At 37.0% G+C, this 24,893-nt stretch overlaps 2 protein-coding genes across 2 annotated transcripts; one reads left to right on the top strand and one right to left on the bottom strand.

The window, feature by feature from the left end:
• Positions 1–4,936: 4,936 nt before the first annotated feature.
• Positions 4,937–7,481, bottom strand: higd1a (HIG1 hypoxia inducible domain family, member 1A). The gene is made up of 4 exons (XM_059344588.1): positions 7,352–7,481; positions 6,763–6,837; positions 6,495–6,629; positions 4,937–6,083 (listed from the first exon to the last, which is right to left on the bottom strand). The coding sequence occupies exons 2-4, from the start codon at positions 6,830–6,832 to the stop codon at positions 6,010–6,012; spliced, it is 279 nt and encodes a 92-aa protein (XP_059200571.1). The 5' UTR covers positions 6,833–6,837; positions 7,352–7,481; the 3' UTR covers positions 4,937–6,009.
• A 5,673-nt stretch (positions 7,482–13,154) lies between these two features.
• Positions 13,155–15,519, top strand: LOC131980556 (5-beta-cholestane-3-alpha,7-alpha-diol 12-alpha-hydroxylase-like). Its single transcript, XM_059344811.1, has one exon. The coding sequence runs from the start codon at positions 13,176–13,178 to the stop codon at positions 14,706–14,708; it is 1,533 nt and encodes a 510-aa protein (XP_059200794.1). The 5' UTR covers positions 13,155–13,175; the 3' UTR covers positions 14,709–15,519.
• The last annotated feature ends 9,374 nt before the right edge of the window (positions 15,520–24,893 follow it).

Here is a 24,893-nt window from a genome sequence, read left to right as displayed (position 1 = left end):
TAAACATTCTTCACCTGTCAGGCTCTGTCGTGCTTTTAACCCCCTCACTGCTGGAAACTTCTCTGCTGCCTTCTCTGCTGTCTGTGTGCGCCTGGATTAAGCCACTGCTGATAAGGAGGAGTTCTGCTCCTGGTTTAACTCCTCCTGCCTTTCCATAATGGACTCTGTGGCTCCTCTAAAACCCCGCCCTACCTCTCTGAGCTCCTCCACCCCTACGCCCCTGCACGTTGCCTCCGGTCGGCCGATCAGCTGCTCTTTAGGGAACCGAGGTCCAGGCGTAAGCTCAGAGGGGACCGGGCTTTCTCTGTCGCTGCTCCCAACCTTTGGAACAATTTACCTTTGCACATCAGGCAGGCCTCCTCACTGTCCGCTTTTAAAAGGAATCTTAAAACCCATTTTTATTCACTGGCTTTTAACTCAACATGAGCCTTTGCTCTGTTTTATTTTTTGTTTTTATTTGTTCTTTGTGGCTTTTTAAAATTAAGATTCATTTTAGAAATTGAGATTAATTTTAAAACCCACTTTTATTTACTGTTTTTTGTTTTACCCAGCATGAGACTCGCTTTGTTTTAGTTGTTTTTGCTTGTTCTTTGTTTTTATTGTTTTTATTGTTGGTCTGTCCTGCCATGTACAGCACTTTGTGTCAGCTAACGCTGTCTTAAAGGGCTATAGAAATAAAGTTGATTTGATTTTGATTTGAACTGGGACTATCCGCTCAACACCACTCCCCTGGCTTCCTGTCCTATCAAACACCCCCGCCCCCACACATATCCAGTGAGAAGTAGTCACTCACAAGATGCTTCAAAAGGTCAAAGTCTCTCCCCATTTACCAATCCATGCAGACATCTACAACCCACCCACTGCTCGACTTCCATCTAGACGACCAATTTGGAAGAACATCCCACCAGTTGATTTCACCATCCAATTGGCCTGGGAAATGGAATGGGAGTCCAAGGAGGTCCCAAGCAAACATCTGGTGCCAGACCCCAACCAACAGGTCCCTGGCACCAACCTCCCAAGGAGACAGTGGTCAGTTGCTTCAGGACTGGACATGGCCCCTGCTTGGCCAGCCTTCACAATGGGGCAGTCGCCCTACCCCACTGTGTGCTTTTGGAGAGGAGCAAACCATGGAACACATCATAGAAGTTTGTCCTCTCCAAAGACTAAAAGGAGGATTAGTTACCCTCCATACAGCAGACCAGGAGGCAACTGCTTGGCTTAAGTTCTTTGCATTCGCTAAATAAATAAATATGATGTCGTATCACAACAAGTTATAGGGCAATGGTTTGGAGAAATGCTCACTATGCCAAACCTGAGCTTCCTTCACCCTTGGAAATGGGATGGAAACATGGCGATTCAGGACTACAGCCCATTCTTATGTCACAGAATCCAATACCTGAAAGTTGCCTGGAAATGATCCCTTGTGCCTGTAAAAAACAATGCACAACACGCCAGTGCAAATGCCGAAAATCGGGGCTGTTATGCACTGCAATGTGTGCATGTCAGGGTGATGACCAATGTCCTGTCAGATGTGATCTGTGGAACTGTTCAAGGGAATATTATGGAATATGGAATACATCACATATCATATATACACTGGGAACATTTAAAAGTGTTATTGATTGAATATTTATGTCAGCCTTAAAAAATGACCTTCACCTTAAAAATTGGTATTTTGCATGTCATCTTGATTGCCTACTTACAAAAAAACTAGGGGAAAATGGTCCAATGACTGTGCAAGATGGGCAGTTTGGCGGCCATTTTGACATGCAAATTAGAAGGTCAAAAACTCGAAATTTCGCTTTGGAACCATTTTTTTTGACTCCCGACTACTTCCCGACTTGTACCCAGAAATAATCCTCACTTCTTATATAAAGCATTTTTTCTGTAATCCGTCTAGACTATTAGTTAGTGCTTGTAATATGTAAATAAATAAAACCTTTCTTCACTTCAGAATCTCATCTTGAAACCTGATGATTTAGTAAATGTTTGACCAACCATCTGAAGGTTCAGACAAAAGGTATTATGCTGAAGTGAACCATCCATCCATCCATTTTGCTCCACTTATCCAGGGCCGGGTCGCGGGGGTAGCACTGGACAAAAATTGTGACTGTCTGCAAAGTTTTAATTCCAATCAAATATTTATATTTATACGTTCAATATCAAGCTGAAGTAGCTTGTTACGTTAGTTTAGCACAAAGACCCGTACAGAGAACCAGTGAGCCTGGCTGTGTCCATATTTAACTATTGAACTAATGAACGCAACACTATTCAATGAATTAAGCCACAGGTTGTTGTTGGTTTTATGGATATTTAGCTGTGCCAAGGTGCTTTCATCTACTGACACACTGTCACACTGAACTCCAATTAAAACTGTCTGTTTAAATAAAAGCAAAGGGAAAAGAGATAAAAGAAAAAGTAATAATAATAGCAATAGAATAAAATACATTAAATAGACTTGGATATAAAAAATATGCAGTTAACTGTTGCTAAGTAACAACTTAGGTAACAGTAACATATAGGAAGATTAAAAGAAAGGTTTTAATAAAAGCAAAGGAAAAAGGGAGAACAAATAAAAAGTGCCACAGAAACTCTTTTAAAAAAAAGAAAAAAGAAATATTGCAGATATATTTATGCTGTTTGTGTTTGCTTCGGGGCCGTTGACCACAGGTTGTAGAATAGGAACTGAATGAAAGATTTTAAGATATTCACTTTAAGACTATGGTTCATTCAAGTTTGTGTACATCCCACTGTATCCGGCTAAGATTCCACTGGGGGGCGCTGCATACCAATAAGATCTGCTGTACTGTTTGTTGAAACACTAAATTAAACCCGTTTTAATTCAGCGATGTGTGGCTTTTCCCCCCATTACATTTTAAATGATTTGTTTGTGTTTGTGATACAGATGGAAGCAGAGAGGCCTAATGAACCAATACACTTTGAAGTGGGAGTTCATCATACATGATGATGTCCAACATTGTATTTTATAGCTATACAGTTTTTAATGCATATTTTTTCTCTTTCTAAAAATGTGCTCAATACATAACTGCTATAATTATCACTATATTTTTCTATATAACAAAGAGCAGTAAGGTCACATTGATGTTTAATGCTAAATTTATTGTCTGCAAAATCATCCACTTTCCAACTGTTTGTCATAGTCACAGCTGCCCTGATGTTCTTTCTTTTCCAGGTCATCTTTTGGGGAAACTGGTCAAAATCCACATGAAATCTAGATAGTTGCATCTCGTAAATGTGATTGAGGTCCTTTAAATTCCCATGTGGCATACACACACCTGTGTCTTACAAAGTTATATACATTTAAGTGGCCAATATAAAAATTAAAGTAGTAATAGTTCATAGACATCATCATGGGAAATTAATTTTGATCTCTTTATGGCTATCAATTGATAAAAAAAATGTTTACATAGTAGGAGAAAACAACAACAACAACCTCTCTGGAACTAAACTCAAAATAGTAAAATTTGTCACCGTTAACCCGGAGATTGATTCTTCATCACTGGAAAACACCTCATCCACAGAGTTGCACTCAATGGCTGAGGGATATGAAGCATCATCTTAAACTTTAGAAATTAAGAGTCGGGGGTCACGTGATGCATTCAGAAAGTCCTTGAGTAGGAGAGCATTTGTTCTTGACATTTTATTTCCTTTTCCCTATCCACATATTTTAAATCAAGTGTCCAGAGTAAAGATATATATTGTAAAGTACCAGTACAAGAGGCACAGGATCCATTGCTGAATACAAGCTGAATTCTACACATCAATGTTTCAATTAAGTACAGGAGATAAACATTTAATGAGATGTTTTTCTTTCTCACTCAATTTGACCTGAAATAAAACTTTTGTGTGCAATTGATGGACTGTTGTCTCTTTTCTTCAGAAGCCATATGTTGAATTTAACCCGATTAATGTTGTGATTGGATGTTACCATTTCAGAGTTACACAGATCATTTATTACATTCTATTGTATAAATAATATTTCTCATTTAATAGTGAGTCCCAGAGATGCTTTACAAGTTCCTCATCCATCAGCCCAGGTTTGGAGGTAAGGAACAACCTTCAAGGCAACTTTTGGTATGATTGTGTATACAATCTATGAGGAGTGATAAAAGTTGCAGCACTGGCATAGTCATGCCACACACACCCTTCTTAGGTGAAACAGGTACGTGACATTCGTGCTCTCCACTTGAGTTCTTTTATGTGATAGTAGTATAAGCTGATACTTGGCAGTTGGCATTGTATTTACTGGATCTCAGGTAGACTCATTGTCTACTTTATTGTGAGTAAACAAATCATACAGGAGGAAAAAGGAGGTCCAAAGTCACTGTGACACAGCATTTTAGAACAAGTGGCAACCTTAACTTGATGTAATACATTTCCTGTTGAAATTGGATCTCTTTGCCCCACCCAATGCAAAGCTATTCATCAAAGCATAAAACATTGAGATATCAATGAGGGACAGTAGAGCAGTTTTATGATGGGAGAGGTAAGCTTATGATTCAAACTGTGTAATGGTTTTATTGGTGGGAGTTTTTAGACACAAACTGGTGCACAATGAAATGAGCACTAAACATTTTCCAGTAAGTAGGAGTTTCAAGACAACATACAAGAAACGGTTTGTGATAAACTGTACACTTAAAGGATGAAATTTCATAGATAACTAAACTCTTCTTCAATAAATCCTACCTTCATAAACTTTCCCTTTTTGTTGCAGCTGTTTACTGGAACTGTTACTGTTTATGTTGTACTGAAAGGTGTTTCTAACACAGACTAACTGTTAACTAGACTGCATTAGTTTTAACCAAGTTTAAATAACTTACTGGCAACTGAGTATATGTTATTTGTTATGAGTGAGCTACAATTATATGCATATTTCCAGAGGAATTTGGAGAGGTTTCAAAACATACACAACAAATTCAGATTGACAAGTCTTTTTTTTATTTCCACAAAAAAAGGTTCCTTTCAAATTCAACATGTTCTATATTTGAACACAACAATAAAAACTCAATTTTGTGAATAACTTAACAAGGCATCTATTTCAGAATATCACAAGGTAGACTATATAGTGATTTTTTGTTGTTTACTGCACAGTCTGTGGTGAACCTCAGTTTGTTTAGCTCACATGTCTCATGAAGACTTTGTGAAATTATGTAATGAAACTTGGACCCTTCTTTATCACAATATAATGATAAAAATATGAAACAAGACTTGGCCATTACAGTCAATTTGTGTAAAAGCTATTGAATTAAATCACACAGTTTTATTTCTACCAGAGACATTTATGAGTTTATTTAATCAATTTCCATGATTGCATTTGTTGTGTTTGATCATGTGGTGAGTCACAAGCCACTGGTGTCCTTGTTTAAATGCTGTGAAAGCACAGGCCTCGTCAGTAAACCACAGGTCACCAAAGCCTCCAGTAACCCCTAATGCACTGGGGTGCCCATTAAAAAAGTGGGCTATGGTGCAAGCACTTCCCATTTGGCAAAACTCCTTACATTATTACATAAAATAATATAGCTAGTGTGAGAAAATAGAATAAACAGTGACAAAAAAAGCATCAGTTCAACTGCTATTGGTAGTTATTTTTTTAAATCTAGGCTTGGCCTAGTCACACCGTTTTCAAATTATTTGCTAGATATTCTAGTTTTCCACATTTCACTTACACGCCTTTCAAATAAGAGGCAACAAACTATCAGTCATGTCACCTGTCCACATGTCAAATCAACTGGATTTACAACTGCAAACACAAAGGGTGTAACCAGTGTTAAAACAAGCAATTACTTCTCATTACAGAAGTATCATGTTGTATATCACTTGGAGGATAGGAAGTGTAATCAATAAATTATGCCTATTTACAGTGGAAGTGAGCTGCTGAAGGGATGCGTGCATACAAAAATTATGACACATCTGCAAAAATAAACTTTCTACACACCTTAATATGAGGTAATATTAAGGGACATAAGCCGTCAGTGTAAGAGTCCATGTTCACTTTTTTTCCAGTGCCTTCTGTTCTTCTCTGGGTTTTACAATGTACTCTTTGTACATTGAATACAGGACCCCTAAAAGCAAAACAAAACCGAAGTTTTAGTTACACAGCAACCTTTACATCTGCATAAACGTGTCATTGACAAATACAAATGGTTGTAATGTTACTAGTTATGCATCTTTAGTAATTTAATTACTATTTTATTGTTACACCTATACCTGCACAGGGACAACGGGCGTAAAAAATGTCAATTTTACCAAAAACTTGGTGCAATGCATCTTTCCTTGTTTTATACAAGTTCCATGTTTGATTTTACACTGTCCCAGTTTAAATAAACACCACTACAAAATCTATCTTGTATTTACAGTGTTAGCCCAAACCAAATTTGATCATCCAAATTTAGAAAATAAAAGAATCAAAGCAGTTTTGCATTAACTATCACACTGTTAAAAAGATCAGAAACCTGATGATCCAAGCTACGTACCAACAGTCATGGCTCCCACTACAAAGCCTTGGGCAGCTACACGCATGTGGATCAGGTGAACTGACATCTTTGTGTCTCCCCGGCTCTTCATTTTCATCAGTCTGTACCCCACAATCGCAAAGAATCCAGCCATGCCTGCCAAGGAGCAAAAAGTCAGCTCAAGTTGCAACTTTTACACACTTATAAGCTTTTTTCTCTGATAGCCAACAAGTTAGCTTAATGTAACTTAAGTTTGTGATGTAATCATTCGAGAACAAGGTGTACTCACCCACTGGGACAAATGGATTCTCCTTTGCTTTTCGCATGAACTTCGACTCATTCTCATCATATGCAGACATCTTGACTAATTGAAAAAATAAATAAAAGTTAGTTAGGTATTGCTCTAAGTTCGACGTTGTTACCCGGACATAGCATTTTAGCTCAATCAGAGAAGGGGAGGGTCCGTCCGTTGTTAAATTCACGTTTAATCCCAGCTGTAAAAAAATACTGTTGTGAATAAGCTTAAAGTTTATCCTTTAAAGTATAAAACTGTTAAAAGTCGTACCTCAATTTTTGTTTTAATGGTTTTACCACACTGTCCAGATGTAATGTCAATGCTACATGAACTGCTCAGAGGTTTCATATGAAGGGCAGAGTGAGGACACATCCTGTTATATGCATGAAAAACTGGACCTATTCAGCAAATTATGAGGCACATAAACTATTGAGCAATCCTGAGTTGTAATCTTCTAAAGTGGCTTACATTTTAATCAAAAGCCACATATCAGAAACACCCAGGAGAAAAAAAAATAAAACAATCGAAAGCCGAGGACTACAGTTTTAACAGCTGAAATTACGCCATCGTTGGCTGGTCTTACCTGTTTAAGGAGTGTTTCGCTGTTTAAAGTAGTAATAAAGAGATTATGCGGAGATGTTTTATTAGTCCTCAGATATCACGTACAGTATGGAGGAAGTGGTGTGCCGGCTACGTGATGTAACTACTTTCGCACGCAGGTCTGACGTCAGTGGGTCGTCAGGAGTGTGTGAAGTTCAGGTCAGAGGAGAAAATAGTAAAGATAGAAAAATAAATGTTTTCAAGGTTTAGTCTTAGTTCAAGCTCTGTTTCAAGTATATATTGTGCTCTGCATGACATAAAACAATATGATGTTTACTTTGGTAGCATAGCATATGTTTGTTTTATCATTAAGAGCCGGGTTTCAGTGCAACGGATGGATAATCGTAGTAAATCCGATGCTTTTGAACGCAGCATTGGTTGTACAATCCCCGTGCAAAATCAAAGAGTGAAACAAATGTCAGATGCACTCTGGTGTTTCGCAACCAGGTTTCGCAAATTATAATTTTACCTGTAAATATTATATTTACCGTCATATAAACTAGAAAACCTGACATATTTAATGGTCAGTGTAAAACAACCCATTCTCTCCCTGTCCCGAAGCAATACTACGATGGTTTGCGCTTTTGTACGACCTCTCTCTACGTCCTTTGTTACCATTAAACGAAAGTGTATGTGAGTGGCGGTGATCCTCTTTCTTCACTTGTCGATCTCTGGGATGATGTAACAGTATGCTCAAGTCCGAGGGCTCGTGGTTGCACGTTTCTGCAACGTGCTGCATCCGGTCCAGGGCATTTTATTATAATATCATGGTCTACATTTTTAGGTTTCCAAATTACTTAAAAGGAACACACTTTGAATGCAATCATCTTATTACTTGCTGTCTTCTTCCTTTTCTTCTTCTTTTATTAATAATAATAATAATAATAATAATAATAATATTAATAATAATAATAATAATAATAATAATAATAATTATTATTATTATTGTTGTTGTTGTTGTTGTTTATTATTATTATTATTATTATTATTATTATTATTATTATTATTATTATACAATCAAGGGCATATACATCAACAGTCTGTCTATGTGTAGATTGAAATGTTCTTGTTTACACAAACTAAATCATAGTATGATCCTAACTTGAGTATTTGGAGTTTGTATGTATGTATGTATGTATGTTTGTTTGTTTGTTTGTATGTATTTTACTGACATAGAAATATTTTTTAAGATCATTAATGTAATAATAATAATATTAAGAGACTTTTCTAGACTAACTTAAAGATTTTGTAAAGCTGAAAGCGACAGAATAATTGTTTGGTATCATAATAAAAGCAACCTCCCATGTTTTTGTGAGTGCTTCTGCAGTCTGTTCCTTCTTGAGAATCAAAAACATCTTTGAAGTGCTAATGAGTCAGTGGCGTTTCCTTTATCCAATTATGGACTACCAGGTCGCTCTGATCACGCTCCGGGCCCTGATGTGCACCATGATTGAAGTAGACAGAGAAAGGAAGGAGCCCTGCAAAATAACACACCCTAATCTTCTGGAAAATCTTCTAAGAACATAATTGAATTTTCTTTTTTTAAACTTAGGATTTCAGTGTCATTTGTGCACAACGAAAACAGCTTCCCTAAAGGAAACTGCTTCAGTGAAAAAGCCAAAAGCCATGCAGTTGTAAATAAGAAAAAAACATCCCCACCCAGTGGTGAATGTGTATATCAGTAGTGAGGTGAGACTGCAAAATAAAAGGGAATATCAATAGCAATCCCTCCATTATCTTACAGTAATTATCCCACATAGTCAGACTCATCGGATGTAGACTGCTGGGAAATTCTGCCATAAAGCGCCTATTTCAGAAGGCATTCCCCTTCCTGTTTTTTGCAGAGGCATGGTCACTGCTACTTGGGCTTATCCCCAAATCATTGTGATTGGTTTAAAGAAAACAAACAAACCTGTGTCTATCCCCCACCCCATAATGATTATGGGTGCAGCCACAACTTTCTCCTCTTCATGGAGATGTGTCTGGCTATAGTCACAAGCACCTTTTATAAGAAACTTGTGCGTTTGCTGGCAGCCTCAGTGTTACAGCTTATTCTTTATGTCAGGGGTTCTCAAAGTTTTGATTGCTGAGGGCCAATTAACGAACCGAACATTGGACTGAGGGCTGCCGAAGGAAAAAAAAGGTTAAAAAAAAACCCCATTTTTAATTATTTTAATTAACAAGTTTATTTTAGTACAGCTTACATTTATTGGTCTGCATCCAGTAATAATAAATGAGGCGAAATGAAAAAAAAAAGAAAACCTTTGACATTGTAATGCACACAAAACCTCCGGAGTTTTCTGTCTTCTATAGTCAAATTTGGGAAATAACAGTCCTGTGTGCAGTACATTTCAGAATACACGTAATTTATTTGAAACAGTCAGTTTCACTTTTACATTACATTACACACTTTGCTTCCTGTCTTATCAGCATGGACCTTCTTAAGGAGCAATTCCAGCTACCAAAGCACCACAGGAAAACTTGCAGAGGCAGAGAGAGAGAGGTGGACAAAGAGAGACTTTTAAAATAGCCTGTCATCAACAAGCTTGTCATTAAGTCACACTGAATATTTGTAACTTAGTTAACCTTTTTTTAATGCCATTTTGATAATTGTGGTGCTGTTTTCGGTTGGCCGTGATTCCTCTGATGTCCGGATCCATCTCCGTCATTGCGATACCAAGGACAGCATGTAGATGGCCATCTGTCAGCCTGGACTTGTTGATGGCCATGGTGGAGAAGGTCTTCTCACAAATGTATGTGCTTTCGAATAAAGAAGATCATTCTGATAGCATGCTGGCGAAGTGCATGGTATGTTGATGGGGAAAGTCCTTCATAGAACTCGATGAGATTCTTGTCACGATATGCTGCTCTGGCCTCAGAGCTGTCCTGCAGGTTGATGAGCTCAAACTGCATTTCTGCAGGCTCTTTCTCAGGGACACATGAGCAAGGATTTTGGAAGAGGTTGAATGACTTCTTGTAGTCCCTTAAGTCAGAGAAGCAATGGTCAAGTTCCTCTGGTGGTCAAGTTTTTGATTATGCTTCTTGTCTGAATGCAGGTGACATAAAACGTGGCGCCCATCTGTGTCATCTACGAGTGCCTTGCAGGCGGAAAAATGGGTTAGAACTCCCTGTTTGAGCTGTCCCTGCAGCAGTTCAAGTTTTCGCTCGAAAGCTTTGATGTTGTTAAATAGTGTGGAAATGAGCTTCCCATGTCTCTGCAGCTTTACATTGAGATTGCTGAGACAAGTATTCAGGTAAACAAGGAGCGTTAGGTCAGAGAGCCATTTAGTGTCTCTTTACCGTTTCACATCTTGTAGTTTTGATTCCATGAACTCTCTTATTTCTTTCCTCAGTTAAAAAAAACACTTCAGTGTGGCACTACTGCTCAGCCACCTGACCTGAGTGAAGTATATTATATCATCAAAATCTGCCTCTGATTGTTCCAAAAAAGTTGGAAAAACTTGAATTGGCTTTCATCCAGGGCGATGGAAAAGGCCCTCCACATGTTGTCCCAGTTGCTCTTTGAGATCGTTGGACATATCTTCAATTCGTTGTGTCACTGTGTCATTCCACAAACTTATGTCACGGCTTTGTTTTTTGCTCCCGGCATATAATGTCGGCCACTTTCAAAATGCAGTCGCACACATATTCTCTGTCACTGAACAGCTTGCTCTGCCTGGCTATTTCTTGAGCTAGCACGTAGCTAGCCTGTGTTACAGCTTCACCCGATTTTACCAGTTTTGTGAAAACTGACTGCTGTGCATTGTAACCTCTTTTAAGTTGTTCAAGTTTACTGTTGCGCTCCTTGCCGGTAAATTTGTCGTAGGTTTTATGATTGTTATCATAGTGGTGTTTTATGTTGAAGTCCTTGAGCATTGCAATAACCTGCTCGCAGATCAGGCACATGACTTTTTGCGACCCGTGAGGTAAGACAAAGTAAGCATTTGTTATCTTGAAACATTTTTTTATCGTGGGGCCTGACACCAGCTCCCGATCCGACTCCATCTTCACAGCTGCGGTCATGGTCTCTTCATCCCAGTACTGAAAAAAAAAACATTGCACCATTAACCTTTGAGAGTAAGGTCAAGTGAGGTCTAAACCACACCTGTAATTACCTCTTATCCCTATAGGTGCCGCCAAAGACCACAAAACGGAGATTCATTCATTGCAGGCCGCCAGAAATGTTTCTGCCGACCGCCATTGGCTCGTGGGCCACACATTGAGAACCTATGCTTTAGGTTATCCCTGCTAGGAGCCTGTTTGGGGTGATGTTATAATAAACAAAAAGGTCTCCGGCCTTCATAAGCAACCTACTGCTACCATCAATAAAAAGTTATAAAGCTTCAAATGTATGATAGGGTTTTCATAGTTTCAGAGAGGCACATTACATTTACCATTGGTAAAAATGTAATCTAATGGATCCAAAGATAGTGGATTAAAATCACATTTTGAAATGGGACAATAATATGTGCCTATATAAAATTTGGCAGAACAAGAAATATTTTATTACATTTCAGACTAAGAATCACAGTGTATCTGTAGCCTAACATTATAGAGCTGTGTAACTCAAAAAAGCTAGGTTGCATGTTTTACGCATAGACTATATAGTAGGTTTTACAGTGAGCACCATGTCACTGCTGCATTTGACTTTTTTCTCCTAATAAGATATACAATCCAGCAGGTGGTGCTACTTGTCCACTTATAACATAGGAAAGACATTGGGCACACTTTATAATTCAGATGACTCTTGACATTTATATTCAACTACATTTTGTGAAGGTAATAGTTTTCTTTCTTTTCTTCTTTTCAAAAGATCAGTAAATTCTGTATAATTATTGTTTTGAAAGCACTTAATTTCATATTCTGTATTCCATAACCATCTCTGAGACAGTTACATGCAAATTTGTGTAACTATTTTATCAGACAGGGCAGGGTTTATCTTTAGTAGCTTCTGTTTCCCTATGAGGTCAGGGTCAGGTTTTATCAGGGATACCTTTAGATTTTATACATATTGGAGGATAAAAAAGCCACATTTAAACAACACAAGAAAGCTGTTGTCAGGAAATAAAATGGAAGAAAGTCTGGATTTGGGTTTTTTTTGTGAAGTCTTCTTTGTGCTGACACTGGAGCACCTCGCAGATTGTATCGCAGATTGTACCTCCAGTATCAATCGGATTTATTTAAGATGCAATACGTTTATGTGACGATTCAAAAATATATCAGGACCAAACCAACTGAAAAATTGTTCACTCAAATTCATTTTTACTTCTCACTGTCAATATTAAAATATTTAGGTTTTTAAAGTATCAATAAGTGAACACAATTTAGAGCAGCTCTTCCCAGGCCTAAACACAACAATAAAACTAATAACAAAACTGAATTTCACCCTGGAATGTGTTCACTTGTTTTTTTGTTTGTTTGTTTGTTTGTTTTAACAGCTGAGCTATATTTAGAGATTTACAATTTTTTTTAACTTATTAACCAAGGGTGCTGTATCTTTACTTTTCTTAATTATCTCAACAGTTTCTATTACAAATTAGACAAAATGTTTTATTTAGTATGTACACCATTATGTTTCACTCAGAAAACCAAGTGCTTGGGGAATTTATGACACACAGTGAAAGTGTTTCCGTTTGCTTTTCTTCTCTAGGAGTCATGCAGGTTTTCCTGGCCTGGTTAAATGGAAAGGTATGCAGTGGGCAGTTCCCAGAATGACTTCAGCAGCAGTGAAGGGAGGAGCAAACATGTAAGATGTGGATGCAGAGAGTTGACTCCAAATCACTGTGTGGCTTTCAGAGGTATCAGTCATGGGACTGCTGCTGCCGATCCTTCTTAGCTTACTTGCCGCTCTGATTGGAGGGCTGTACCTTCTTGGGGTGTTCCGAAAGCAGCGACCAGGAGAACCCCCTTTGGATAAGGGCCGCATACCTTGGCTGGGTCATGTCCTAGAGTTTCGCGGGAACACTTTGAAGTTCTTACAGAGGATGGTGCAAAAGCACGGTGATGTGTTCACAGTACAGCTCGGAGGGTTTTATTTTACATTCCTTCAGGACTCTCTATCGTTTGGGTCCCTTGTTAAGGAGAGTCGTGACGTGTTGGACTTCAATGACTTTGCTAAGGACCTTGTGAAAAAAGTGTTTGGCTACTACCCTCTAGATGAAGATCACGAAATCCTTAATGGGGCCAACAAGCACATTATGGGGGACGGACTGAAGGTGATGACCCAAGCCATGATGAATAATTTGCAGAACCTGATGTTGCACGATGTCAACTCAGCTGAAGACCGAACAACCTGGAAGGAGGATGATCTCTTCATGTACTGCTACAATATTGTTTTCAGAGCCGGGTACTTATCTCTGTATGGCAATGAGCCACACAAGTCAGAGGAATCTGAGAAGAAAGCCAAAGAGATAGACAGAGCTGAATCAGAAGCCTTATTTTACGAATTCCGTAAATATGATAGACTCTTTCCCAACCTGGCTTATGGGATTTTATCGCCCAAAAAAAGGCTTGAAGTTAAAAGGCTACAGGAATACTTCTGGAACATTCTGTCACTGCAGAAGATAAAGACCAAAGAAAACATCAGTCCCTGGGTGTGGGACATGCAGCGGGCCAAAGAGGAGAGGGGTATGGACGAGTCGATGATAACCAAGTACCTGTTTGTGCTTCTTTGGGCCTCTCAGGGCAACACAGGGCCATCTTCATTCTGGCTGCTCCTCTTCCTCATGAAACACCCAGAGGCCATGACCGCAGTGAAGCAAGAGGTAGATCAGGTTCTGAAGGAATTTGGGCAAGTAGCCCAACCTGGTGGCCCTTTAATCAACCTGACCCGTGAAATGCTGATGAAAACGCCAATCTTGGACAGCGCTGTTGAAGAAACCCTCCGACTCACCGCTGCACCGCTCCTCACCAGAGCAGTGCTTCAGGACATGACCCTCAAAATGGCTGATGGTCGTGAATATTTCATTCGCAAGGGTGACAGAATGTCACTCTTTCCTTACATTGCTGTTCACATTGATCCAGAGATCCACCCTGACCCATTTTCGTTCAAATATGACCGCTTCCTCAATCCAGACGGGAGCAAGAAAACTGCTTTTTACAAAGCAGGGAAGAAGATCAAGTATTACAACATGCCGTGGGGTGCTGGGGTCTCCATGTGCCCTGGGCGTTTCTTTGCCACCAGTGAGTTGAAGCAGTTTGTTTTCCTCATGTTGGTTTATTTTGAGTTTGAACTGAAGAACCCAGATGAGAAAATACCAGAAATCGACTTCAGTCGATGGGGCTTTGGATCAATGCAACCCGACAGAAATGTTCAGTTCCGATACAGACTCAGATACTGAACCAATCAGTCATCTGTTTTTTCTGATCGTCTCTGTAAGAATCACATTACAATAATTCCCTCCAACTGCACTATACACAATGCACTGCTATTTTCTAAAACTTCAAACAAGTTATTCTGAATACAATAATCAATATAAAATGTATATAATATTCTGCATATAAATCGAATCGCAGTTCAATCCAATGAACCAATAATTGGTAACCATTGTATAAGCAAATTCTGTTGATTTAAAGAATATTGTGAATATTGTTTCTGCTTCTTTGCACAGCTGTTTAAAAAGTATGATAGAATTACCAGTATGCAATGTTTCATGTCCAGTGATACACTTTGAATTGTCAATTTGTTCATGTCTGTATGAATAAATAAAGTAAATATGCCATTGCTTTGATTAAATTTAACATTAATTCATGTCTGTGAAACCTTTAAAGAGTCATTTCAAGTCAATCGAGAGATATTGTGTTATCTATGCTCTGTGTTTGGTATGTGTGACACTTAATCTGTCGATCAAGAAAGGAGTCTGTTTTTAGGACATGTACGTACGTGAATTGAATGTCACTGGACTGGTTTCGCCAAGGCATATCTGATTATGGAAGGTCCTCCTCCACTGCACCTGTAACTCTATAAACATGATAATAAATTTGTTGAGCCTGGCAAAGACACAAAGGTAATATTCCTTGACTGGATACAGTGGCCTTTAAACTATATTGTTTTATCATGTATTTGCTTAACCAATATACCTATGATTGATATATAACTGATGATGCCTTGTAACATGTCAATGTTTGATATTAAATACAACCGTTTCTGTACTTTGTATCAATGATTGCAAACCTCACATTTATCTTACTGATTAAAAACAAACTATTATTATCCTTAACCTTATAGCAAAGTTTTGGTTTAATTCTAGAAGGTTCTGTTGCGTAAATTGCACCTGTTACCCTACTAATGGCATATTAACATGATCATGCAATCCCCACATTATCCTCGTACAATAACAGAAGCTCCCCCTTTCCTATTTTGAAACAAATTTACTTAACATGTCACTGAACAAGCTCTTTTAATCTAAAACAAACAAAAAGACAAACAAAACCAACCTTTGTGCCCCCCAGGACAGCAGGATCATTCTTGTTTAAGTTTGTGCAAAAGAGAACAAATAATAAAATAAACAATAATAGTTCTGCTGGGAATATTTGTAAATTTCTCTCTGAGCATTGTATTTTTGTATTTTAGGCTATTTTCCATTCACTTGTCGACATAAAAGATGTACAAAAACCCCTTTACAACAGAGATTAAAAAGGAGAATATGCAATTCATTCAGGTACTGATGTATGTTCTCCTTCTACGTCACCCCCAGTTTCTGATAAAACATGGACACATTTTTAGAAAAACAATCTACTTGGTTGTTTTGTTTTGCCCTCTCCGCTGTTAAAATTAGACTCAGACTGTAAATCTTAAAACAAGGAAAACAAATGACTAAGAGGTCATACATGCACACAAAACTCTGTAACACACTGATATTACCCGCAGTTATAATGTGTGTATATATATATATATATATATTTAATTTCCAGAAAAGATCGCACAACATGTTCCTCCATTTATTTCCAGAGAAATACGTACTTTAAACTGCTTTCACAACCTAATTAAAAATGCCTTAACATCTGTTGTCGTAGAATTAATTTGAAGATGTATTAAAATATCTGACATATAGCAGTTTAAATATGCATCAAACATGTTTTGATAATCACACAGAAATCTGACCAACGTTGACCCTTAGTAACACAGAAACAATGACACACCAACCTGCAAAGTAAAAAGAGAGAAACTGGGTCTTGTCGCTCAGAGTTGTTCTGACCATTGGATGCGTTGTATCATCTGATTTTAATGTCTGCTAAATAAATCCCGCACAAGGCTGTGATTCGAATCTATCTGTTCGTCAAATGTTTTCTTTAAAGATTTTCATTGTCAGATAAAAAAGAGAAAAGAATAGAAAAAAAGAATATTTAGAAAATAATATTTTCAACCCACAGTCACACTGTTTGTTTTGACAAAACAGTTGCTCTGATGTGAATCCAAACATTCACTGCTGCGGGTGGTATGGTCATAACACGAAAACAAACTCATGCCCACATCTGGTACTAATGCATGCCATATGTTGTGCTTCAGCCTTATCTCCAGCATAAGATCAAATACAGAGGAATCTTTATAAAACAATCTCATGTGTTGCTTTTTTTTTTACCCTGTTGTCATTTAAAGGACTTTTTTGTAGACTTGTTTTTGAATATGTTACTTTTACCAGCCACAACAGCATAAGATTGGTCTGTATGTATTAGCCATATTAGCAGGCTACTCTGACTTGTGAATGCACTCCACCACACATAGTAACACATAAACATGTTTAACTTTATCAAAAAGTGCTTGCTTTTCTCATTCCACACATCTGATTACCATCACTTGGAGCATAGTTATATGCACTTCCCACAATGAACCCTGTATTCAATATCAGGGCTTAACTCATGGTTTAGAGAAGGATAGAAATAAAATAAAATAAAAACTATAACTATATTATGGCTCCAACATTCTGGCCCCCTAATTGATTTTGAGGGCATAAATTGACAGGAAGGCATAGACAATTCAATACATACTTGCATAATGGGGCAAATAAACCCATGTGAAAATGAATCAGCAAACTCAAGATTCCTCTATAGGTCAGAGGTGACTAGTATAAGCGGTCCATTTATAACTCTACAGCTTCTTTAAAGGAGGCAAAGTGTGAAGCTGGGTTAGCACAAATCAAATTATTTTCTCCACATTCTGGACAGAATGTGGTTTCTTCCTGCAAAACAATGAGGATTTTGTTTTATAGAAGTTTAACTGAGTCTGTTTTGTCTTTCTGTACGGTGGCCTGGTTTGGGAACCTGAATATGGCCAACAAGTCTAGGCTAGAACGGAATGTTAAAGTGGCCAGAAAAAGGATTGGAGCAAATATGCTGCTGCCCTCTGAGCTTTACAGCAGACAAGTCCCAAGGAAGGCCCAGGCCATAGTTTACAGTCTTGACCTCCCCCTGCAGGGGGAGTTTGATACTTCTACACATAGGCTGCAATAGTCAGGGATCCGATCAGGAGTCTATTTTTAGGACGTCTGACAAGAATTGAATGTCACTTGACTGGTTTCCGTTTGATTATGTAAGGTCCTCTTCCACTGCACCTGTAACTCTATAAACATGATAATGCAATGATGCAATAAAGTTTTTATCTGACCAAAAGGACACATTGTAAGATGACTGTGTCTAATTATTTATTGAGCCCGACAAAGACACAAAGTTAATATTCCTTGACTGGATACAGTGGCCTTTAAACTAAATTGTTTTATCATGTATTTGCTTAACCAATGATTGACAGTTTAAGTGTGATCTGACAGCTCTACTAACAGCCGACTTTTGTCTTTCGTTTCTAGATTAAATATTAATGAATCTATAGTAAATCTGATTAAAGATCTGATTAAATCTTTACCATCCACCCAGTTACGTGTCAAAATGTGTCAGTAGTCAACACCAGGAGAATAAAAGACTCAAATTCTTCGCTCAAAATACAAAAAATATACGGGCACTGAGAAAATGGAGTCCTGTAATTGCTTTTCATTATCCTCACATCCTCTGTACATATTTGATCCTGTCATCATGAAGGAATGCACCTTGGGGAGCAAGGAGATGTTTGATCCTATATTTTTATTGTTTTATTCATAAAACCAAAATGTCGAGTTAAACTGGGAAACAATCACTGTTGACATTAATACCTCATATTATTTTCTTTAATGTAGATTCATTAATAGCCATTTATTCTGCCAGACATTCCTCAGACTTTTGACTCACGCACCTTTACGGTGCTGTACACAACATTCAGCAGGGATTGCCCCCTCACAGCTCTCCTTCACATTCCAAATTTGTCACATATGCACGCTTCCAGACGCCCCTTGGCATCACTTTTTATTATTTCATATTTGTTAAATGCTCTATTAATGTTCCTAAGGTCATGTAAAGAACCTTTAATATATCATACATCTTTTTTTTCTTCACAGAGTCCTCACATCCTCACAAAACGTGAATTATGGTTGCCGTGTCAGCAGCCATGATCAGGGCCCACGCCAGTGTTGATAAGATATCTATTTGAGGTTTATTAGGCTATAAAAGCTTGTGCAAATCTTTATCTTACCATAGGTGTTTCCTTCTTTTTCTTTGTCACTCACAAACCCAAACCAAACTGCTAAACTACATGGCATGCATAGATTTCACATACTTTACTGTATGATAAGTCTAGATTACCATGTTCCTGTTCAAAAATAAAGCTGACACTATACATAGTTTGGTTACTTATTAATTCAGTATCTCAGTATATCTAAGCTCTGTGCTACAAACCAAGTTCAACACACGTCGGGGTTATTAACCTTTCACATGTAAACCCTGAGTTTACATTTGAAAGACCAATATTTAATTTACAGAGCAAACAATCATATTTGACAAATACAAAGAAGTTAAACACGTATTGCAGGTACCAAAAGCAGGAAGGATGGCTGGCAAAAAAAATAGCTTACTGTGCGAATGCAAGGTTGATGGTATCACTAGTTTCTCTACCTGATGATGTTTGTCTTTTCAACATATCCAAAGTGATTGAGAAATCTCCTCATGTTAGATTTAATTTCAGCATTGGTAGGACACTTATTATGCAGTTGTGTGGGGTATCAAAAAATGTTTTTCCTGCTGTCTTGTGCTTTTTTTTACATCAGTGTATGGTGGAATTACTTAAGTAAAACACAAATCAATCAACTGATGAGAATTTTAAATAAAAAGATATAGTGGAATATAATGCAGTGAGGCTCCCGCAACTGGTAGCGGAGGTCTTGCCTTGGTCTGGAAAAAATCAGTTCTCTTGCCATTCAGTGAGCTCTGAGCCTTTCAACTCGTTTGAACTACAACTGACTGAAGTTAGTCGGCTAAAGCACTTTTGTGTTTTCATCTACTAACCTCTGGGCCAGTTTTTATCTGAGTTCATTAACTGTCTGACCTCTATTATTAAGCTAGATAAAGTTTTATTACTTGGTGATTTTAACCTGCACATCAATGACACCGGAAATTCTGTAGCCACTGAATTTCTTACTATCACGGAATCTTTTCATTTCGAGCAACATTTATTTCTCAAGGAATCATTGAGGGTAAGCCCTCATGTACAATGATGTCGAGAGCAAAGAGGAAAACATAATGAAAGAAAACAACAACAGACCTTTCAACAGAACTTTTTAAAAACATTAAAAACAGTTTCAGTGAAACGCAGAGTTATTGGACCATAGTTTTAAGCTGACCCATAGTTATAATTGTGTTGCGTTTGAGTGAATGTTCCAGGTAGATGCAGCAGAAAAACAATCACTTGAGCGTGTTGGATAATTACTATGTGACCAGTTTAGTTTGTTTGTTTATTCATTTATTCCGAACATAAAATAATAATAATAACAAAAAGTATATATATATATATATATATATATATATATATATATATATATATATATATATAATTATACATACAACAATAACAAAACAACAGTAAATAATGTAGAGACTTTGTATATTCGAAAAGGTGTAGGGAGAAGCAACATGCTTATCTAGCCCTACCCCTGCTAATTATCTAATCACTTCAGCAATAATTAATTGTCAGAAACATACCCACCCACTTTCCCAGTGACCTTTCACCTATTCACGTCATTGTACACATCCCAGACTTCATTACCCTAAGTGAGCAAGTGAAAGAGAGAAAGAAAATAATAAATATAAAACAAAACTTGATAACATGACATGACATTCTTTCCATTCCCTCATTTCTGTATCTTGCAAAAATAATTTATTTATAAAAAAAATTTAAGATATAGAATATTTTTACTTTGTTTGATTTCTTCACCAGTAGCGTGTGCTGAGGCATGTTGCCTATCAAGACTTTATAATTGAAAATTAACCAATGCATATCTTGTCTCACACATAAAGGTGCCCGTTCCAACTTGTTTTATAGTATGCAATAATGGGTGGAAAAACTGTCACCAGTAATGAATGGGAGTGCAGAGTGATAAACAGAGTTCAGTGGAGTGAGTGGGCAGAAGCATGTCTATAGATAACATCAGCATAATCCAGAACTGATAAAAAGACAGCCTGAATGATCTGTTTCCTACAGAACAGGGGGAAAGTCTGTATGAGTATCCGTTTTTTTTGTTTGTTTTAATTTACTTGCAAGTATGTCAATATGAAATTTGAAAGTGAGTTTGTGATCCAACCAGACACACAGATATTTGTAGTCTGAAACCCTTTCAATGCTGTGACCTGTTAAAGTGGAAATATGTAGACCATCATCTGCAATATGTCTGGCTCTTGAGACTATCATGAATTTGGTCTTGTCTGAATTGAGAACTAATTTCAGATTGAGAAGAGGTTGTTGTAATTTGTCGAAGGCTTGCTAGAGAGTTTCAGTGGCTGAATGTTTGTGCAATACAGAACTGTCATCGGCGTAGAGATGGGTGTTACAGTTTGTTATAGTGGATGTAATGTTATAAAAATTGTCTTGCAGTCTAAACCCTGAAGTGCTTTGATAACAACATAGGACATAAAAGGTTGCAGTTCTTTTTTTTTCTTCATATTTTTAAATGGTAAATGGTGTGCACTTATATATCGCTTTTATCCAAAGCGCTTTACACGACGCACTGCACTCATTCACCCATTCACACACACATTCATGCTGGTGGCAGAGGCTAGCAGAGCACACTGGTGCCACCTGCCACCATTTGATTCATTCACACACCGATGAACGCAGCATCCGGAGCAATTTAGGGTTCAGTATCTTGCTCAAGGATACTTCGACATGTAGGACGACCACTCTACCAACTGAGCCAGAGCCGCCCGCATTTTAAGAGCAAACTTAAGACTTATCTTTTTAATTTGTCTTTTACTTGAACGATTCTTAAAGATTTTTCTTAGTGTGACAACATCTTCTCTTTTATTTATTTATTTGCTACAATTTATTAGTTGTAGTTTAGTTAGTTGTAAATTCATCAAAACTATGAATGAACACATGTGGAATTATGTACTTAACAAAAAAGTGTGAAATAACTGAAAACATGTCTTATATTCTAGTAAGCAAAGGGTGGCTACTTTGAGGAATCTAAAATACAAGACATGTTTTCAGTTATTTCACACTTTTTTTGTTAAGTACATAATTCCATATGTGTTCATTCATAGTTTTGATGCCTTCAGTGAGAATCTACAATGTAAATAGTCATGAAAATAAAGAAAAACACATTGAATGAGAAGGTGTGTGTCAAAACTTTTGGCCTGTACTGTAGTTATATATATATATATATATATATAGTTATAGTTTTATATATATATATATATATATATATATATATATATATATATATATATATATATAACATATATATAACATATATATATAACATATATAATATATATATACACTATCATGCTCTACTTTTTAATTATTTATTTATTGTTTTCATATTTTTATCTAGCTTTTTTACTTTTTATTGTTATTATTATTTACTTTTGTTTTTTATTTTATTTTATTTTATCTTATTTTATCTTATCTTATCTTGTCTTACCTTACTTTATTTTCATTTATTTTATCTAGTTAATTTCTAACCTGCCTCCAGTGTTTCCTCACTGCTCGACGTTGAGATGGTGCTACCTCAGTTTGTGCAGTAGTAGTTTGGGAACACGTGAGGCAGCAGCTGACCACCAAGACCAGAATATACCATCAAATTGGTTTCCAGCAGCAACAAAATGTTCATTTAAAGCGTCACAAATGTCAGGTGGTTTATTATACAGTCATTTGATGTGATAAAAGGAGGAATAAATGCACATTAATTGTTTTTATTCATATTAACTGCTTTACAAAATGTTGATTGGTTAGTAAAAGAGCTGGAGATCAGTTAAAGTATTTTAAGGCGGAAGTGCATTTGTTCCTTAGTTTTCTGAATGTTAGCCAGTGAGCTGCATCATCGCTGAGCCTCTCTCCTAACTATGTCCACTCTTGACCGCCTTCAGTCAATTCAGAATACTGCCGCAAGATCACTCACTAGTTCAAACAAACACTCTCACATCACCCCTGTACTGAGATTCAGTTTAAAATTCTTACTCTCACGTATAGACACATATAGATCACCCATATCTGTCAGCTCGGTCTCTTCGGTCAAACACATATGGGCTTAAATTTGTCTCATTAATACCTGTCAACGCACAGAGGGTGATCTACAAATAGTCCTTGATTTGCACATGTGTTTTGCTATCCACAAATAAAAATTTCTAAGTTGTAACTTGTATTTTGGTTTTTACAAATAAGTGTGTATTTGTAAATATATTGCGTATTTGTAAATACACAATTTTCCATTTGTAAAAACAAAAAAGCCATTTGTAAAACTGAAAATTCTGTTTGTGAAGTGTGACTGCATTTTTTGAATCATCAATCACACACAGGAAAGAGACATTTTGAGCATAGCTCAAACATGTGCATGTGACTGAGTTATGACAACGTGAACTGAAAAACGTCTTTTTAAAAGCAGCTAAAGACCTATCTTTTTGGACAGGCATTTGGATGACCAGTCTGCATTGTACATATCATATTATTTTATAATTTTATGTTTCATTGTGTTTTAATTGTCTCATGTTCCCCTTTTTTCCTATAAAGCACTTTGTGATTTTATCTGTGAAACCACATAGTGTGCTTTTTTAAAATAAACTTTACTTATACTTAGTCATGAACTCAGTCATTTTAATGAATTTATAACTCCTGGAATGTATTAGCTCATAGTATATGTTTCAGCAAGATTTTGAAGTAATTTTTGCCCCCTGGTTCTTCTGTTGAAGAAAATCTTGATGAAACAACAACAATACATGTACATCACACAAGATTTTCAACATGCTTTCGTCCTGTGTCTGTGGGATAATGGGATTATCAGTTGCCTCACCTGTGCTGCTGCGTGAACTGAACTGAACTTGATTTCTCTTTTTAGGTGTTTTTAACCTCAGAAGTTCATGCGTAAGGCAGTCTGTGTGGCTCTGACGCTCTTGGTACATTGGAGACCTTTGTACATTGGGAAGTTCATAAAGGTTCATAAAGGTTCATAAAGGTTACGAAACAATTTATTCAGCAAACAAGGCCAGGGTGACCCAGACACATTGGGCTAATTTAGCTAAATGGCTAACCTCAGTCTGACCACTATATATCAATATATATCAATATATATCAATATGTATCAATATATATATATATATATATATATATATATATATATATATATATATATATATATATATATATATATATATATATATATATATCAATAACATATATTGGTTGTGACCAATAAGGGACCATGAATCAAGTCATACATTTTCATGAGGAGGATTGCGTCAATGATGTCAAACAACAACGCAAGGGAGCATTTTGTGCATGAATTACTGATATAAATGTCCATGCACTCATTACAGGCACCTCATAGGTACCTATGTGTAAAATAAAGGAAATGACTTGCACGAAACATAAGTCAGAGTTGAGGTTGAGAAGCCAATTTAAACGTTCAGTGGGGTACGGTAAAGTTTCAGATCAGAGACAGATTGATTGTTTTTTAATTTTGAAAATGAAAATGATCTGGCATAAACTGCATCATCATAATAAAGTCAACAACAAGCACGTAAGGTGAGCCATAGCTTAGCCTAATATTTTTTTGTGTGCTCTATAAATGTTGGCATGGAACAGCAACAGGCAAAAATTACGGTTCCTCAGACACCCCTTTTTGCACGTTATTTGTGGCCTTCAATACAAAACCACTTCCTGAAGGTAAGACAACAAAACCACTGTTCTTGTGTTGGGAAAAAACAAAGAAATCCTACAAACCATTCATGAGGACTTTTCAGATTTAAGAAAAGGGGGGGGGGGGGGTTAGCATGCCATGTCAGATAAGGAAAGTGAGTTGTCATGCCATATTTTCATCACTTGGAAAAAACAACAAACAGTCCCCTGTAACCAGTTGAGGAAAAGCCTTCCACAAGCTTTCTTGGCCTTGACAATAACCTCTGAAAATGGCAAAGAAAACAGATTCAAATCGTCAACATATTCATCGGAAGTAAGG

The sequence above is a fragment of the Centropristis striata genome, chromosome 11 (assembly GCF_030273125.1).
Source record: "Centropristis striata isolate RG_2023a ecotype Rhode Island chromosome 11, C.striata_1.0, whole genome shotgun sequence".
NCBI classification, from domain to species: Eukaryota; Metazoa; Chordata; class Actinopteri; order Perciformes; family Serranidae; genus Centropristis; species Centropristis striata.
Note: the sequence above shows the minus strand (reverse complement) of the source record. Positions and strands in the feature narration are given on the sequence as shown.